This window comes from Mauremys mutica, chromosome 3 (genome assembly GCF_020497125.1).
Source record: "Mauremys mutica isolate MM-2020 ecotype Southern chromosome 3, ASM2049712v1, whole genome shotgun sequence".
Classification (NCBI taxonomy): Eukaryota; Metazoa; Chordata; order Testudines; family Geoemydidae; genus Mauremys; species Mauremys mutica.
The window spans coordinates 12482265-12502275 of NC_059074.1; the positions used below are offsets into that span (position 1 = coordinate 12482265).

Genomic DNA, 20011 nt, shown 5'->3' on the forward strand with positions numbered 1-20011 from the left:
TTCCAAAGTGCATTACTTTGCATTTATCAACATTGAATTTCATCTGCCATTTTGTTGCCCAGTCACTCAGATTTATGAGATTCCTTTGTAACTCTTCTTTGCACTCTGCTTTGGACTTCACTATCCGTGAGTAATTTTGTAGCGTCAATAACATTTGCCCTTTCACTGTTTACCCCTTTTTTCTGATCACTTATGAATATTTTGAACAGTACCAATCCCAGTACAGAGCCCTGCGGAACACTACTATTTATGTCTCTCCATTCTGAAAACTGACCATTTATTCCTACCCTTTGTTTCCTATCTTTTAGCCAGTTACTGATCCATGAGAGGACCTTCCCTCTTCTCCCATGGTCACCCTTGTCCATATGTTTGTTCACCCCCTCAAAGAATACTAGTAGATTGGCAAGTCATGATTTCCCTTTGCAAAACCCATATTGACTCTTTCCCAACTCATCGTGGTCATCTTTGTGTCTGATAATTCTGTTCTTTACTATAGTTTCAACCAGTTTGCCTGGTACTGAATTACCTTTGTGACCTTCTAGTCCGAAGGGACCATTGTGATCATCTAGTCTGAAGGGACTTCCCCAAAATATTTTTAGAGGTATCTTCTAGGAACCCCCACCCCATATTTCTTGATTTAAAAACTACCCGTGATGGAGAATACATTGGTAAATTGTTCCAATTGTTAATTACTTTCACTGTTAACTATTTACATCTTGTTTCCAGACTGAATTTGTTTAGCTTCAACTTCCAATTTTCTTGATTGAAGAGCCCATTATTAAATCTTTTCCATCATACATGTACTTAAAAATTGTGATAAAGTCACCCCTTAACATTCTCTTTGTTAAGATAAAGAGACTGAATTTTCTGAGTCTATCACTATAAGGCATGTTTTCTAATCCTTTCATCATTCCTGTGGCTTTTCTCTGAACCCTCTCCGACTGATCAACATTCTTCCTGAAGTGTGGACAGTAGAACTGGACACAGTATTCAAGATGTGGTCACATCTGGATGTGTGAAATACAGAGGTAAAATAATTTCTCTACTCCTACTCAATATTTCCCTCTTTCTGCATCCAAGTTATGAATTAACCCTTTAAACATTTTTCAGCTGTTTATCCATCCACAACATCCAAATCATTTTTCTGAGTCACTGCTTCCCAGGATGGAGTCCCTCATCCTATAACTGTGGCCAACCTTCTTTGTTCCTAGATCCATGCATTTAGATTTTGCTGTATGATTGTTACCTTGTTCCCAGTTTACCAAGTGATCCAAATCCCTCTGTATGAGTGACCTGTCCCTTAATTTTTGTCACCTGCCAACTTTATAAGTGATGAGTTTATTTTTTTTCAGGTCCTTTATAAAAAGTTTGACTAGTGTGGTGGCAAGAACCAATCCCTGTAGGACTCCACTAGGTAGAACGTTGGTGATAGTATAGGCCATAGTTCAGCCAAGTCTGACTGGATCTTAATAGGAACATTCTCACCCCAGGTCCATTCTCCAGTTAAATGTGAAGTATTTGCTGAAAACCATAGAACTCTGGAAAAATACAGACTCACAATTGTCCTTCTATATTCCCCCTTCATTTCATTAAGATATTACCTGGAGAGCTTTGGAGCACCAGGAAAAAGAGAGCAAAGAGCAGGTAGAGAATCTTCATGGCTGAAGTTGGCTGGGAACTCAACGTTGTTGGGGAGGAGACTGCGAGATAGACAAGCTCAGTGCTGCTGGAGAGAAGACACTGTGAGATAGAGAGGAGATGGAGAGTCTCTATTTATGGGCTACCGGGGATTATGAAATGCTGATCTGTTGAAATCTTTTTTGAAGCATGTCACATTTACTAAATTTGTGCTACAATCTGCTTATAATTATTATCATAGTGATAATTTATACATCATCATAAACATTCCTGGATAATTTCAGGGGAACACAGTAGCCAGGTTCCTGCCTTATGGAAGTTACAATATTAATATTTACAACTAGCAAATATCTACTGCCTGATCGAAAGCTCTCTGAAAAAATGGAAAGTCTCCCATTAAATTGAAATGAGGGTCCTTTTGCAGATAAGAATTTCAGAACACAATTATATCTTGGAAGCATTTATAGTACGGCATGTGCATTTGTGTATTAGTTTTATACAATATTTAATCAGTATTTTACTTGTATTTAAGAAATTTACTAATTTCATGCTTTATAACCCATTCTAAAGAGTTTAAAAATCATTTTTAAGAGAGATTTATGAGAAATAAAGTGAATAACGTTATAAATATGGTGTGCCAGGAATCCATAGATTTTTTCTGCATATGTAAACTGAGGAATTTTAGAGTTAGTGATGGGAGAAAAACATGAGTTTTCCCTTTCTTTCCCGCTATAACAAGCATCAGCTTTAGCAATACCTGTCTAAAGTAGAGACATAAAATATCAATGTATCAAACGTGGAAACCAGTGGCACTTGCAGATGCCAAGCACCTCTCGGGATTTGTCTCATTCTTTCAGGACAGAGAGAACAAGAAGTGATTGGGCTTAAATTGTTCTATAGATCTGTATGACACCTCCAAGTTCCCTGGGGGATTCATTCTAACCAGGGTTCAGAGCCTACAAAATACAACCCCCCGCACAAAGCTTCACAGACCCCTTCACAGCCCCCCTCCCATTCACCTTCTTCCTCTTTCCCCCATTACCTTCCATTTGGAAGCACCAAATAGAAAGGTGGAGGGGAGTGAATGAAGAATGAGAATCCATGGGGAGGAGGAGATCCATAGGGCAATAGGGAGCGGTGACAGGGCAGTGAGCTGTCCCTCTCTTCTCTCAGTCAGTGCCCTCTATTTCAACTGTCTCTCTGTTGTTGGAAGGTGCTGGTCTTCTCACCTGCTACTTTCTCCACAGAGAAAGGTCAAGGGGCACTGGATGCTTCTCTGACGAGGGGGGACACGAGGAGCGGGCACCTCACCCTGACTGCCACCTCACTCCTGTTATTTCCCTGCTATGTTCTTGCCATACACAGAGAGAAGTTAGATAAAAAGAGGTAGAGACACAATTGATACTTGCTTTATTTTCTCCTCTATGATTTATAAATATACTGTGGTTAAGGGTACAAACTGTTTGCTACTATTAGAATTTTAAAGATGGTATTTGATTCTATTGATCTAGACAATCTTTGGGAAAAATTAAGAATTATGAGTATCAATCTAAGACTTGTGAACATTTGGAGGCTCTTCACCAGAGTGATGTGGGTCGGGTAAAGCCAGGGTTGGGAGAATACCAGGGATGCCTTCTCGCACCTCTTGTTATTAATTTATATATTAATAATGTGGTGGATGTTTAAAGGAAAATACATTTTCCCCACCACACATTAAAAGTAGACTTATCTCAGTGTTACTATATGCAGATGAAATGGTTGTTTTATCGCAAATTCCATGAGGCATCTTCTGTCTGTTATATTAATTTTCCTCTTATTTAACTCGCAAGGCCTGGTTCTTTTTTATAATGAGACCAAGTCATAATTTCTGGGAAAAACCCTGTGCAAATTGAGTGGAAGATTGGAGGCTACGCTGTAGAACAATCTCTGCTTTGACTTTTTTCGGGATAAAATGTCATGATTGAGGCAGCTGGTCCCCTTATCATAAAGAGTTAAAACAAAAGGCCCTTAGCTTTGCTCAAGAGGTGCTGTGTTTTACCTGCTCATATGGGGGGAGCAGATTTGCCCCAGTGCTAAGAGTTTTTAATACTAAAATAATATTGCAGATGCTCGATGAGTATGTCTACACCATAAACAAAAACAAAAAAGACCCTGCAGCTGGCCCATGGCAGCTGACTCAGGCTCGTGGGGTTCGGGCTGTGGTGTTTTAATTGCTGTGTATATTTCTGGGCTGGGGCTGCAGCCCAAGCTTTGGGACCGTCCCACCACACAGAGTCCTAGAGCCCAGGCAGCAGCCCCATCCCAGACATCTAAGAGTAACAAGAAGGGTTTCTTCAGGTATCTTATCAACAAGAATAAAGTCAAGGAAAGTGTGGGCCCCTTACTGAATGAGGGAGGCAACCTAGTGACAGAGGATGTGGAAAAAGCTAATGTACTCAATGATTTTTTTGCCTCTGTCTTCACAAACAAGGTCAGCTCCCAGACTGCTGCACTGGGCAGCACAGTATGGGGAGAAGGAGAAAGAAGTGGTTCGGGACTATTTAGAAAAACTGGACGAGCACAAGTCCATGTGGCCGGATGCGCTGAATACGAGGGTACTAAAGGAGTTGGCGGATGTGCTTGTAGAGCCATTGTCCATTATCTTTGAAAACTCATGGCAAACAGGGGAGGTCCCGGATGACTGGAAAAAGGCTAATGTAGTGCCCATCTTTAAAAAAGGGAAGAAGGAGGTTTCGGGGAACTACAGGCCAATCAGCCTCTCCGCAGTCCCTGGAAAAATCATGGAGCAAGTCCTCAAGGAATCAATTCTGAAGCACTTAGAGGAGAGGAAAGTGATCAGGAACAGTCAGCATGGATTCACCAATGGCAAGTCATGCCTGACTAACCTAATTGACTTCTATGAGGAGATAACCGGGTCTGTAGAGGAGGGGAAAGCAGTGGATGTGTTATTCCTTGACTTTAGCAAAGCTTTTGATACGGTCTCCCACAGTAGCCTTGCCGGCAAGTTAAAGAAGTATGAGCTGGATGAATAGACAATAAGGTGGATAGAAAGCTGGCTAGATCCTTGGGCTCAACAGGTAGTGATCAATGGCTCCATGTCTAGTTGGCAGCTGGTTTCAAGCGGAATGCCACAAGGGTAGGTCCTGGGGACAGTTTTGTTCAATATCTTCATTAATGATCTGGAGGATGGCGTGGACTGCACTCTCAGCAAGTTTGCAGATGGCAATAAAGTGGGAGGAGTGGTAGATATGCTGGAGGGTATGGATAGGATACAGAGGGACCTAGACAAATTAGAGGACTGGGCCAAAAGAAACCTGATGAGGTTCAACAAGGACAAGTGCAGGATCTTTCACTTAGGACAGAAGAATCCCATTCACTGTTACAGACTAGGAACCGAATGGCTAGGAAGCAGTTCTGCAGAAAAGGACCTAGGGGTTACAGTGGACGAGAAGCTGGATATGAGTCAACAGTGTGCCCTTGTTGCCAAGAAGGCTAATGGCATTTTGGGCTGTATAAGTAGGGGCATTACCAGCAGATCGAGTAATGTGATCATTCCCCTCTATTCGACATTGGTGAGGTCTCATCTGGAGTACTGTGTCCAGTTTTGGGCCCCACATTACAAGAAGGATGTGGAAAATTGGAACGAGTCCAGCAGAGGGCAACAAAAATGATTAGGGGGCTGGAGCACATGACTTATGAGGAGAGACTGGGGGAACTAGGATTGTTTAGTCTGCAGAAGAGAAGAATGAGGGGGGATTTGATAGCTGCTTTCAACTACCTGAAAAGGGTTCCAAAGAGGATGGAGCTAGACTGTTCTCAGTGGTAGCAGATGACAGAACAAGGAGTAATGGTCTCAAGTTGCAGTGGGGATGATTCAGGTTGGATAAATGAAAAACACTTTTTCACTAGGAGGGTGGTGAAGCACTGGAATGGGTTACCTAGGGAGGTGGTGGAATCTCCTTCCTTAGAGGTTTTTAAAGTCAGGCTTGACAAAGCCCTGGCTGGGATGATTTAGTTGGGGTTAGTCCTGCTTTGAGCAGGGGGTCGGACTAGATGACCTCCTGAGGTCCCTTCCAACCCTGATATTCTATGAGTCTATGATCTACACAGCAGTGAAACAGCCCCACAACCTGAGGCCAGCCACAGGTGTCATGTTGCTGAGCAGACATTCCCTCTGAGGTAAAATTTGGATTAGGGGGTCAAATTTCAGCCTTAGAGATCAGCTATGCTGCTGTAGCTCTTGCAGTGTAGACATACCCTAAGTATGGCAGCGTCTAGCCCTTAATACTCACAGCTCTGCGTCCCTGGGTGAAAAACTAACCGTTATCAGGGGTACAGTTGTTCTACCTCATTGATCCTACTTGGGCTCCCAGTGAGCACTGACTCCATTACAGAAGTTTGGAAATTTCCTTCAGTTTCCCTGGCTACAGCTGAGGCCCAGTCACTTCTCATTCTCTTTATCAGTGATCACTGATATACTGTACCAAGGCATTTGTTTGCAATAAGGAAGCTGATACGCTCTGTTGATATGTTGTGGAACCAATGGAAAGTGAAAATCTCATAAGTGCTATTTGACCATTTCGCCCGATGATCCATTCGACTGGCATTTCTGAAGAGATCTCATAACACAGGCAGTCATCCTTCATCTAAGTAGCAGATGAAGTGTAGAGAATAACCAGGGAAGGGTACAGAGAGAAGAGCTGTTTTCTTTTACTGTGCCATTAATGTTACCAGTATTATTAGTAAGTGAAATGACTTTATGTTGCAGTATGATGAGCTATTATCTATCTAATCTATCTATCTATCGATATATTTCTCTTTAAAATTTACGGAGTCCCTACCAGAACGCATGAGACATATACCCCATCAATGATGATGCCTTGTTTACAATTACACTTTGACACCTATCAGTTAGCCAGCTGTTAATCCATTTAACGTATGCCATTATAGTTTTATATAATTCAGGTTTTTTTAATCCAAATGTCATGTGGTACCAAGTTAAATGTCTTACAGAACACTAAGCAGGGCGGCGCGCCACGGGGGGCGCTCTAGCAGTCGCCGGTCCTGCGGCTCTGGTGGACCTCCCGCAGGCATGCCTGCGGATGCTCCACCGGAGCCGCGGGACCAGCGGACCTTCCGCAGGCATGTCTGCGGGAGGTCTGCCGGAGCCACCTGCCGCCCTCCCGCTGGGACGCCGCCCCAAGCACATGCTTGGCGCGCTGGGGTCTGGAGCCGGCCCTGCAGAGGAACCAATGGGAGGACAAGATGTTTTCAAAGAGGGAGGAGGGAAATCAGTCTTTTGTCTGTTCAGAAAAGTTTGTGCCGGAGTGAAGGATCCAGGAATCCGCCATCTAGCATTTCTTAAAAGTAGTAAGTGTTTAGAGATGGAATGTATTAGATTATGTTTATTTTCTTTTGTGACTTCGTTTTGCATAAGAGGGAGAATCAAATTGGGCGTCTTTGTGTGACTAAGGCTTTTGCCCAGAGGGACATCCTCTGTGTTTTGAATCTGTTGTCTGTGAGAGTACCTTGTATGCTAATCTCACAGAGGTATTCCCTTCACTCTTTCCCTTTAATTAAAAGTCTTCTTTTAAAGAACCTGATTGATTTTTCCTTGTTTTAAGATCCAAGGGTTTTTTGGATCTGGGCTCACCGGGAATTGGTGGGAGGTGAATCAGACGCGGGGTAAAGGCTCTGCGGCATCAGAGCTGGGAATGGAACACTGGGGAACAGACTGTCAGCAGGTAGAGCTATAAATATGCTTGCTTGGAACTTACCCCAATAAATATCACATTGTCTGCACTTCGTACTTCTGGTCTTCTGCTTTCTGTCTGTGTGACAAGAACCAGGGGAGGGGATAAAGGGAAAGCCCTCTAACAGCTACTATAAGGTCGGTGCATAACTGGTTGGAAAACCATTCCCAGAGAGCAGTTGTCAGTGGTTCGCAGTCAAGCTGGAAGGACATCTTGAGTGCAGTCCCACAGGGATCAGCTCTGGGTCCAGTTCTATTGAATATCATCATCAATGATTCAGATAATAGCATACAGAGTACACTTATGGAGTTTGCGGATGATACCAAGCGGGGAGGAGTTGCAAATGCTTTTGAGGAGAAGAATAAAATTCAAATTGATCTGGACAAACTGGAGAAATAGTCTCAAGTAAATTGGATGAAATTTAATAAGGACAAAGGCAAAGTACTCCACTTAGGAAGGAACTATCGGTTGCACACATTTAAATGGGAAATGACTTCCTAGGAAGGAGTAATGCAGAAAGGGATCTGGGAATCACAGTGGATCATAAGCTAAACATGAGTCAAGAGTGTAACATTGTTGCAAAAAAAGCAAACATCATTCTGGGCTGTATTAGCAGGACTGTTCTAAGCAAGACACAAGAAGTCATTCTTCCGCTCTACTCCCCGATGATTAGGCCTCAACTGCAGTATTGTGTTCAGTTCTGGGAAAGATGTGGACATTTCAGGAAAGAAGTGAACAAATTGAAGAAGAGCAACAAAATTGATCAAAGGCCTAGAAAGCATGACCTATGAGGTAACATTGGAAAAAATGGGTCCGTTTAGTCTGGAGAGGAGAAGACTGAGAGGGGACATGAGAACAGTTTTCAAGTCCATAAAAGGTTGTTGCAAGGAGGAGGAAGAAAAATTGTTCTCCTTAACTTCTGAGGATAGGACAAGAAGCAGTGGGCTTAAATTGCAGCAGGGACACTTTACACCTGCTTTACCTGTGGCCTGTCCCCCCTGCCGATCACTATTCCCTGACTAAAACTGGGAACCTGAGAGCAGAAACACCTTTTGCAAAGATTTTGACCATTATTGTCAAAATGATGGGGGGGGGGATTGGACAACGTCATAGAGATAAATAAGAGTCAAAACACTCAAATGAATCCGATAGTTCTTCTGGATGGGTCAGCCCACCCCAAAACTTTCCCTGATTGCTCAAACCTGCTCTTGGGGTGGTCCTACATGGCTGAAACCTACTCTGATTGCTAGAGGCGACAGAAGGAGGTCTTAGAGAGGTCACATGATCCTTTTACATATCGGTCAACCCATCCCAGAACTGATTGGTCAAACCCACTCTTGGGGTGGTGCTATGCACCTGAACCCCACTCTGATTGGCAAAGAGCAGTGGGAGGAGTTTTTAGAGGGTGTCTCTTTACTGCAAAAAGGGAAGAAACTCTCACATTCTATGTTTATATCCATTAAAACAAGGACAATATGGCATTGCATTTCAAATCAAAAGTAGAGCAGGAATTTCCCCATCACTGAATTCTGAGTAAAGATATTCCTGGTTAGCTGCAGACCAGGGGATTCATTTTCCCTGCTACAACATGCTGCTACAGAGGTTTAATGAAAACAACCAAAAATAGAGACATGAATTCAAGGGGTGAGGAGAGGAATCAGTGCTTATTGACTGTTCACCAGCTTTAAACATGATGGATGCCTACACTGATGGGAGAACATCTCCCATTGCTCTACGTAGCTTCCTCACTGAAGCACCTTGGCACAGCAACAGTGCTGACGTGGTGCTACCGTAGCTGGTTATGAGTAGACAAGCCCACACTGTGTGGGAAAATGACTCACCCCTCGCAACTTCTTCTCTGAGTCCTGCCCCTGCAGCAACATTATTTTGATCCTGCTGAGGCTCCTGTATAGTTTAAGGGGAGATCCAGCAGGTAACAAGCAGAACAGGGCTAGAATGGACTACAGATAAGCAATGAGACCAAATTAACTTCACTCTAAGAATTTTCACATTTAAACCAGGAGCAGGCCACAAATTGAGTTTCACTCTGTTGCCATTTTTAAGTGGCGTGGTTATATCTGCACGGTGAGGGGGCAGCTTACCTTCTCATCAGCTTGGGTGGTTGATTTAGCCCCCATCGGAACCATGAACTGGGGAAAACAAAAGTCAAAACTTGAATAAACAAATCTTTCTGGACTGAATGAACATTTCTTCCCCACAGCTCTTTTCATGTAGAACTCCCAAATCCTCTCCTACTCAGCTCTTCTCTGTGCTCCTCCCAGTTTGCTTTTGCAGGCTTCATTTTTGAGTCATTTCTTTCTGTTAAGATACGTTCTCCTACTCTCCCCTGCTCTCTTCCTTGCAAGAGAGACTCACAACAGATCCTCCCAACTCCTTGGAGTTTGATGATAGCAGGCCTTTCATATCCAGAAATGATATCCGGAAAGGAGACCTTTCCAGGAATGGACAAGCATGTGAGAAGAAGGGGTTATAATGGAATCAGATTGGAAGTTGTTAATATGGTAAGCGCTAATATTAAAATACTATGGTTGAATCTGTCCTCATCTACTTATTAAAAATAGAATCCTTCCTTCAGTGATTGGGAGAGTGATATATGAAAATCCTGAAAGGTTTAAATGTATGTGTGTCAATCAGAAGCCAACATATGGTTAGTTATTTTAGTTTTTCTGTAATAGATTCAATCCTTTTATACTGAGATATGACAAACTATGAACGCCCCTCCCCTCGCCTCTCTGCCCTAAAGACACCCAGTGAAACATAGCTCCAAACTTGTACACATTTCTTTTTGGCAAACTGAGTGTTAAAATTGTAAAGAGTAGCCATTTTGGACACATAGGTGCTGCACAATGATCTAAAGGAGAAACATCCCCCCTGCTCTCTCCTCGGGACTTTACCTTTGTCTTTCCTTCTTGTTGTCACATTCTAAAATGAAACAACAAAGTAGACATAGGGGCGAGTCTGTTCAGAGACCCTGTTCATATGATGCCAAGCTGGCAACAGAGATGAGGCGTTCAAAGTGGTTGGGCGAGTGTAACTGCAATACATGAACAATACATGGCTCACATAATTTCCCGTTTGCTACCTCCGTGCGAGCATTGTCCTCGGGTGGTGCTGGATGTTATTGGGTCTCAGAGGGGCAATATTCATTTCCAATATTTCACAGTGGAGTGGAGTCAGTAGTGAGGACCAGGCCACAAACTGAGTTTCACTTTGCTGCCATTTTTATGTGGAGTAGTTATACTCACACACTGTGAGGAGGCAGCTTACGTTCTCATCACGTTGTGCGGTGTGTGATTTAGCAATAAAGTGGCAATCTCTGTAGCACCGAGCACTGTGGAGATTCTGAGTAAAGCAGCTATGAGGTCATTCAAATATGTGAACCCCGTATAGTCGAGAATGAGGGCAACATACAATTTTTTTTTGTCCCATGTCACAAGGTTGTGCCCTTGTCCTGAGCCTTCAAGATCATTAAATAACAGCTATGGAAATTAGACACAGAAAGATTCTGTTCACACAGTGACGTTTGCTTTGTGGAATCCTGAACTTACCCGCCACTGACAGCAAGAGGCCCCACAACCGCAGCTCCCAATCTCTCTATAAGGGGCGGGACATGAACCATAGCACAAGCCCCCAAGCTCTATACATTCACGGACGTTAGTAGGAGGACACTGGGTGAATCCTGCAGAAAGAAAAAGTCTTGATATTCATTCACACAGAAGGGTAAACAAGAGCTGTGATTGCAGCATAAATGGCATTTCTCATTAACTGAATTTCCAATTCACTGAGCCAAGGCAAGTCAGCCCAGTTATCTTCCTGTGCAGCTTTTCACTAGATATTTGACAATATATAAATGTCTGTGGTTCTGAGCCCTTTCCACGGTTGCCCCTAAGAGTTGGACAGAGCAAGTTCATTCAGCAGATGTGCTGACTCCCCAGCTGTACTCATGGTAGCTGTTGAAGTGGTTTTGACTCTTTCTGATTCTTAACACTGATTTTCCAAGCAGTGTCATAAGTACTGATTGGCTGAGCCAGGTTGAACCAGCTCAGCACTGGGTTCAGTGGCTGGTACTTTTAGTAACAGGAGGGTCTGAACTAGTCCCTCCCAGTCAGAAGGCCTGATTGTCTGGAGATTCTGCACAGAAATGTTTGTGAAGACTCAGCACTTGGGAATACTTTCTCAATTAACAAATGCCAGGTTTAGACATTCCACACAGGCCAGCCCTTTTGAATTGTAGCCCAAATGTCCTTTTGGATTTTTAGATTATGATATTTTAAATTAGATTTTAGCTGTGCTTTCCTTCAAGTATCCAGAATCTGATACAGTGGAGTCCCAGTCCATTATTGGGGCTGCGAGTTGCTAAGTGTATAACATTTTATTTATTATTCATAATAATAATGATTAATACTAATTAATAAATAGCAATAATACAGGTGCATTCTCATTTCTGCAGAACTATTCTAACCCCACACAACTGCATTTCCAGTAACAAAGCCAAACACACAAATAAGACTGGGGGAGAATATAGGTAAGAGAATTGGAAAATGCTCTGCCACATCATACATCTGGTTTCTAGTTCTAGACGACGTACTCTTTCTTTGGGGTATAAGATACCACTTAATAATAAAGAGAGCCTTATTAAATTGTTCTAATTGTTAATTATTGTCACTGTTTACAAAAGGTTTATCTTGTTTATCTTGTTTTCTGTCTGAATTTGTCTAGTTTTTAACTTCCAGCCATAATACCTTTTACTATTAGATTGAAGAGTCCACTATAAAATATTTTTCCCTCACTTACGTACTTCTAAATTGTGATCAAGTCTTACTTTCATCTTCTCTTTATTTAGCTAAATCAATTACCCTATTACCCAATTTCCCAACCCTTGCCCCCGCCTCTGGGCGGCCCTGCAGAATTGTAGTGGTAGTACACGTTCAGCTGATAATCCACCTACAACTCCCAAATCTTCTAGAATTACTGCTTCCAAGGATAGAGTCTCTCATCTTGTAAATATGGATGACGTTCTTTGTTCCTAGATTCATACATTTATGTTTCGCTGTATGAAAACAAATATTCTTTCCTTGTGCCCATCTTACCAAAAGATGCAAATCCCTGTGTATCACTGAATTGTCCCTTCATTCTTGTCACCTGCCAAATTTATAGGTGATGATTTAATGTTTTCTTTTCAAGTCCTGGATAAAAATGTTGAACATTGTAGCAGCAAGAACCAATCCCTATGGGACTCCACTAGGTCGAATTTTGAGGATATTATTTCTGGTTATAGTTCAGCCAAATTGAATGGCTTTAAATAGGCACATCAAAGGCACCTTTCTGACCCCAGCACAATTTTCAAAGAAAAAGTCAAGTGTCTGCTGCAAACATGTAAGCCCTATAACTCTTGGGGAAAAAAAGTTGGAAAAAATTAGAAGTTTTAGGAAACTGTAGTACAGACTCCCAAACATCCTTCCATACTCCCCCTTCATGTCATTAATGTCTGACCTGCAGAGCTTTGCAGCACCAGGAGGAAGAGAGCAAAGAGATGGAAAAGAATCTTCATGGCTGAAGTTTAACTGGGAACTGAATGGCTCTGGAGAAAAGAGACACAAGATAGACAGGAGATGGAGAGTCTGTATTTATGGGTTGGCTAAGGGTTGGGAAATGCTGATCTGTTGAAATCTTGTTTTGAAGAATGTCACATTTATTAAATTCGTGCTGCTATCTGTTAATAATAATAATAATTATTACTAATTATATAATAATTATAATATATAATAATATAATTAACAATCTCTTCCCTTAAGGAGTTAGAATATGAATATTTACACGTAGCAAATATCAACTGTCTGGTCGCAAACGTTTTGTTGTCCATGGAAGCCTCCTATTAAATTTAAATGAAGGTCTTAACCAAGGGAGGAATTCAAAAACACAGCTGAAGCTGGGAAGTATTATCAGAAGGATGTATGCATTTGTGTATTTGTTTTGTACAATATTTCTCAATAGTTCTACTTTAAACAGAATTATTAAAAGTAAACCCAAACAATGACCATGTTTACAGAATAGAAAAGATTCTAGCAAAGAAAGGATAGGGGAGAAACACATATTTTTTGTTGATATGGAGAGGGTGGCCTGAAAACTTTAACATTTGGGTTGAACCATCTCAGATTAAACACTTCTGAGGAGGGGGGAAATGACTGACGGGGACTTTTATGTTACCTTATCTAGCAACACATCTATGGGGGCTTTTCCTTAAAATACTAGTTCCAACTTTTCAATACAACTGGCTAAGTCTTTCAATTTGATCGGGAACTGGGATGTCGCTTTATTGGAAATTAGTTATTGTCACTGGTGGAACATACTTGCTCATGATATACTGTTTGTGATAGCATTGAAAAAAGAAACACGGTACTACCACATAGAAGCAGGTTATTATTCAACCATTCAGCATTTAGTAGAGAACATCAATGAGAACATCAACAGCAACACCAAGAAACCAGAGGTCAGTGTCATTTTCAACATGGTGAGCACACGTGGGTTTTTTTGTGGACAGAAGGAAAAATGTAGACCCCTTTCTCCTTGACAGATGGGCGTAGACTTGGAGGAAGGGTAGATAGGTGCCAATGGGTGAGTGAATTCTCCTCAAACTTCATCTAAGGATCATTCCAACTTCCAGCTGGTTGTGAAAAGAGGTCAAGGTGAGGGTACTTGACAGAAGAAGTGGAAGACAAGAAATTGTGCCTCTTGTTATGGAGAGATTTACCTTGAACATGCATTGGATAAAATCTTCTTCCTTTAAAACATCCACCACATTATTAATATGTCAATTAATAAGAAGAGGTCCTAGAAAGTGACCCTGGTGTTTCCCCTAGAAATAGAGAAAATGTTAGAACATTCTCCACTGGCTTTAGCTCCTACTCTACCCATCTTGCTCCAGTGGAGATCCTCCAAAATATGCAGAAGTCTTTGATCGATACCCACCTTCCTTAATTTCACCCAAAGTTTTTCTAGATTAAAAGAATCAAATGTCATCTTCAAATCTGAAAAAGCAGCATACGAGGTGTCCCCTTTAACCACAGTATATTTATGAAATAGAGAGGATAAAATAAAGCCATTATGGATTTTTTTTCTACCAGCCAACTTCCCGCAAGAGTATTGCTTTTATTTTTCAACTTCTCTCTGCGTATGGCAAGAACATCAATAGGAAATAAGAGGAGTGAGGTGACCAGCCAGGCTGATGTACCAGATCCTGGTGTCTCCACTGGGCAAGGAAGCATCCAGTGTCCTTTGTTCTGTCTCTGTGGAGAAAGTGGCATGTAAGGAGACCTGCCACCTCCATCCGCAGAGCCATAGTTGAAATAGAGGGCAATGACTAGAGGATGAGAGGGGCAACTCACTGCCCTGTCACAGTTCCTCATTACCCTGTTGATGACCTCCTCCCAATGGATTCTCATTCTTGGTCCGCTCTTCTCAACTGCCGATATTTGGTACCTCCAAATGGCTGGAAATGGGGGAGAGGAAGAGAAAGGAGATGACTGGGAGGGAGATTCCACAGGATGCTGTGAAGTTATGTGGGGTGGTTCTGGGCCCTAGTTAGAATGAATTAGTCAGGCAACACTTAGATGTCATATGCACTAGAGAACCCTTAGACATTTTCTACAGTTTTCCTGGCTGCAGTTTAAGCCCAATCACTTCCCCTCCTCTCCTCCCTGGCAGAATGAGACAAATCCTGACAGGTGATTAGCACCTACGATTACCATTGGCTTCCACGTGTTTGATGCAGCAACATTTTATTTCTCTACTTTACATGGTGGCCTATTATCATTAAGCCTCATGCCTGTTATGGGGAGGAAAAGAACAGGAAAACTTAGGATTCTCTCCCATCACTTAATGTAAAATTCCTCATATTAGATACAGAACAAAACCACATACATTCCAGGCACAGAGTAGTTACAATGTTATACACTTAATTTCTTATCTTAAAAGGGAATTTTGTAATAGGTTTTGATACATGAAATTAGGAAAATTCCCTAAATACAAAGAAAATATTGAGAAATATTGTACAAAACAAATACACAAATGCATACATCCTTCTGATAATACTTCACAGCTTCAGCTGTGTTTTTGAATTCCTCCCTTGGTTAAGACCTTCATTTAAATTTAATAGGAGGCTTCCGTGGACATCAAAACGTTTGCGACCAGACAGTTGATATTTGCTACGTGTAAATATTCATATTCTAACTCCTTAAGGCAAGAGATTGTTAATTATATCTGCATTATATAATTAATAATAATGATGATTATTATTAACATATAGCAGCACGAATTTAATAAATGTGACATTCTTCAAAACAAGATTTCAACAGATCAGCATTTCCCAACCCTTGGCAGCCCATAAACACAGACTCTCCATCTCCTGTCTATCTTGTGTCTCTTTTCTCCAGAGACATTCAGTTCCCAGCGAAACTTCAGCCATGAAGATTCTTTTCCATCTCTTTGCTGTCTTCTTCCCGGTGCTGCAAAGCTCTGCAGATAAGACATTAATTAGAAATGGGCTTTTGTAGAATGGGTTCCTTGAAAAATTCTAGCCAATGATCATTTGACCACCTTGTATAAATCTGCGCTATTTTGAAAGTTGGGTTTCAAGTTGGGAACCTATAGATTGTGAGCATATCCTTTGACAACATGCCTACAGATGCCAAGAAACCTAAACATCCTTTGGATGCACCTGTGCATTTTCCGAAGAGACAACCCATTTACACTGATTTGATAAAGAGTTACAACTGATACTGAACCCATGTTCCAACCTGAAATTGAACTGAAGAACCAGGAAGACTTTATGGTGTCTTCCCCAATTTATAAATAAGGAAAAAGATGGAAAGGAGAGAGTGCGAGAGATTTCTTGCAGCTATGGAGGAGGCAGACTTGAGGGCTGAGGTAAAATGGCCTGTATTGTAACAAATGGCTGAAAAATTATAAGAGGTTAAATATATTAATGTTTTTAACAGGCGGGGGTGGAAGAAGAGCCTCTATGCGTGAATATGGAAGCTGAGGTATCGTCGGAGGATAGCAAGGCCAATAGTCCGGGAAAAAACAGTGATTCATGGGAAATGGTGACATTGTTATGGGAAAAGCAGCTGAAAAGTTTTACAATTTTGTGCTTAAAATGGGTTTTTTGTTTGTTTTTTGATAGAAAACCAAGCCAGAACCTTACAGGATCAGAATCCATTGGTGCAGGAAGTGGACATCGGATGCAGAGCAATCTGACCCAGAAGCACATGATGTAGAAAAACAGCTTAGAGAATTCTGAAAGAATAAAGCTGTCCAATTATAAGGGATTAAATACATCGATGTGTTTATTTTTAAACAGAGAGCAGAGCCGGCTGATAAGGAGAGACAGATGGTTTTCGAAACAGACAAGGGAATGCTTTAGGTAGCAGGAGCAATTTTTTTCCCTTTTTTATTTTTAAAAATTTGCAACAAAGAATTTAAAGCCTACCTTTTACTTTGCTCTTGACAGACATCTTCAGAGGATGAAGAGGATAAAGAGAATTGGCCATTAGGAAGAATAAACATGATATGCAAATGATGCTTTTGCATGAGACAAGAATTAAAAAATGTGACTGTAAAATAAAAGGAGATTGACCAGTAGAGCTGTATAAATGACATTCTGACTGTTGTTGTTAGGGTTGTTGTAGGAAAAATCATTTACCACTCTCTGAAAGGGCAGCTAATTGATAACTGTGAAGCCTGTCTGATAGACACACTCAATCAATGCAACCACGATCATGTGTTTTGGGGACATGCAGAAATATTCCACCACATTAGATGTATTTCTTATAAACTGGATGTGCACAGATCCCAAGTATAATTATGTCTGAAGCTTAAAAACTGAAAGATCTCAACTTTACCACCAAAACTAGGACTGAAGTTATTAGAATGGTAAAGGAATGTAGAAAAGTCACTACGCCTAATATCAGTGCTGAGCGGCACTGGAAATAAGTTATGCCTGTTGATATGTAGGAGGTTTGGTAAAATAGAACAGATATGACAAAGCTTCTTCCTAAAAGGTTAAGAAAAAAAAAAGAATATTGATTGATGTATACACGGCCCACAGTTGGTAACAAATATAAAATAGAAAGATAGGTTTAACTGCTTCACATATTGCTCTACTTTTAAGAATTAATGTATCTTTTGAATGAATACCAAAAAAAAAAAATCCAGTCTCGTTTTCTTATATATACTTGTGTTTTAAAGTGAGACGCGTCACAATTGGTGGAATTACTAAAGAAAATGTACCTCTCTACCAAGGGGGTTGGACGTTTTGGTGGTATAACACCCATATTTCATGACACTAAAAAAAAAGGTAAAACTTTGATCAGAAACAAGGTTGCAGCTTTGCTTACAGGCCAAGATGCTTACACTTTGTACAAGGCGGTATGAATTGAATTTAAAATAAATAAACCAGTTGTGTCTGAGGTGGACATATAATGGCATTTGAATTTGGTCAATGTGTCTCCCCCTACTCTAACCACAATGATGGTTGTAAATATATTTTAACAGTGATAGACATTTTGTCTAAATACACGTGATTTTAATGGTAGAGAATAGGACCAAGAGAGAGGATGCAAAGTTGTTTAAATTGATTTTTAGACAAGGCCGCGTGCCTCAAAAATTACAAAAAAATCAAGGAAAACAGTTTTTAAACCAAGCTTTAAAGACTTTGTTTAAGCAGTAAAGTGTACTCCATTTTGTTACTAATAATGAAGTCAAAGCAGAGATTTCAGAGAGGCTTAACAGAACTTTAAAATAAAAGATATGGAGATATTTTACTGTCTATAGTACTTTTAGATACATCAATGTACTGCAAGCCTTCATAGACAGTTACAACAGAAGTTATCACAGAACTATCAAAGGATTGATGTTACCCCCGCTAACTCCCTGAGTGTGTAGAAAGCCATCTACGGGGATAGTTTTAAAACAAAGGTGCCGGGAGTGTTTTTAAGAAAGCAGAGCATGCAAGGGCATTTAAATCAAAAGAAGCTTTAGAATAGGGATATCAGCAAACCTTTGCCAATGAAATATTTAACAAGGCGAGGGTTTTATTATGTGGGCAGCGACCTCTGTACACATTAAAAGATTATGGAGAAAAGGAAGTTGTAGGGACTTTTTACCCTGAAGAATTACTAAAAGTAAACCCAAACAATGACCATGTTTACAGAATAGAAATATTCTAGCAAAGAAAGGATAGGGGAGAAACACATACTTTTTGTTGATATGGAGAGGGTGGCCTGAAAACTTTAACAATTGGGTTGAACCATCTCAGATTAAACACTTCTGTGGAGGGGGGAAATGACTGACGGGGGGTTTTATGTTACCTTATCTAGCAACACATCTATGGGGGCTTTTCCTTAAAATACTAGTTTTAACTTTTCAATACAACTGGCTAAGTCTTTCAATTTGATCGGGAACTGGGATAATCATCATTATTATTAATTATATAATGCAGATATAATTAACAATCTCTTGCCTTAAGGAGTTAGAATATGAACATTTACACGTAGCAAATATCAACTGTCTGGTCGCAAACGTTTTGATGTCCATGGAAGCCTCCTATTAAAACAGAATTATTAAAAGTAAACCGAAACAATGACCATGTTCACAGAATAGAAAAGATTCTAGAAAAGAAAGGATAGGGGAGAAACACATATTTTTTGTTGATATGGAGAGAGTGTCCTGAAAGCTTTAACAATTGGGTTGAACCATCTCAGATTAAACACTTCTGAGGAGGTGGGAAATGACTGACGGGGGCTTTTATGTTACCTTATCTAGCAACACATCTATGGGGGCTTTTCCTTAAAATACTAGTTCCAACTTTTCAATACAACTGGCTAAGTCTTTCAATTTGATCGGGAACTGGGATGTCGCTTTATTGGAAATTAGTTATTGTCACTGGTGGAACATACTCGCTCATGATATACTGTTTGTGATAGCATTGAAAAAAGAAACACGGTACTACCACATAGAAGCAGGTTATTATTCAACCATTCAGCATTTAGTAGAGAACATCAATGAGAACATCAACAGCAACACCAAGAAACCAGAGGTCAGTGTCATTTTCAACATGGTGAGCACACGTGGGTTTTTTTGTGGACAGAAGGAAAAATGTAGACCCCTTTCTCCTTGACAGATGGGCGTAGACTTGGAGGAAGGGTAGATAGGTGCCAATGGGTGAGTGAATTCTCCTCAAACTTCATCTAAGGATCATTCCAACTTCCAGCTGGTTGTGAAAAGAGGTCAAGGTGAGGGTACTTGACAGAAGAAGTGGAAGACAAGAAATTGTGCCTCTTGTTATGGAGAGATTTACCTTGAACATGCATTGGATAAAATCTTCTTCCTTTAAAACATCCACCACATTATTAATATGTCAATTAATAAGAAGAGGTGCTAGAAAGTGACCCTGGTGTTTCCCCTAGAAATAGAGAAAATGTTAGAACATTCTCCACTGGCTTTAGCTCCTACTCTACCCATCTTGCTCCAGTGGAGATCCTCCAAAATATGCAGAAGTCTTTGATCGATACCCACCTTCCTTAATTTCACCCAAAGTTTTT

At 40.8% G+C, this 20011-nt stretch overlaps 1 protein-coding gene across 1 annotated transcript in view; it reads left to right on the forward strand.

Annotated features, from left to right (window-relative positions):
- LOC123366106 overlaps positions 1 to 16710 on the forward strand; it is a 37643-nt gene extending 20933 nt beyond the window's left edge. Inside the window, exons 6-8 of the mRNA XM_045009223.1 lie at positions 9719 to 9865; positions 13790 to 13923; positions 16594 to 16710. Of these exons, the coding sequence (XP_044865158.1) occupies positions 9719 to 9865; positions 13790 to 13923; positions 16594 to 16710 (398 nt within the window). The remainder of the gene's footprint in view (positions 1 to 9718; positions 9866 to 13789; positions 13924 to 16593) is intronic.
- Positions 16711 to 20011: the final 3301 nt, after the last annotated feature.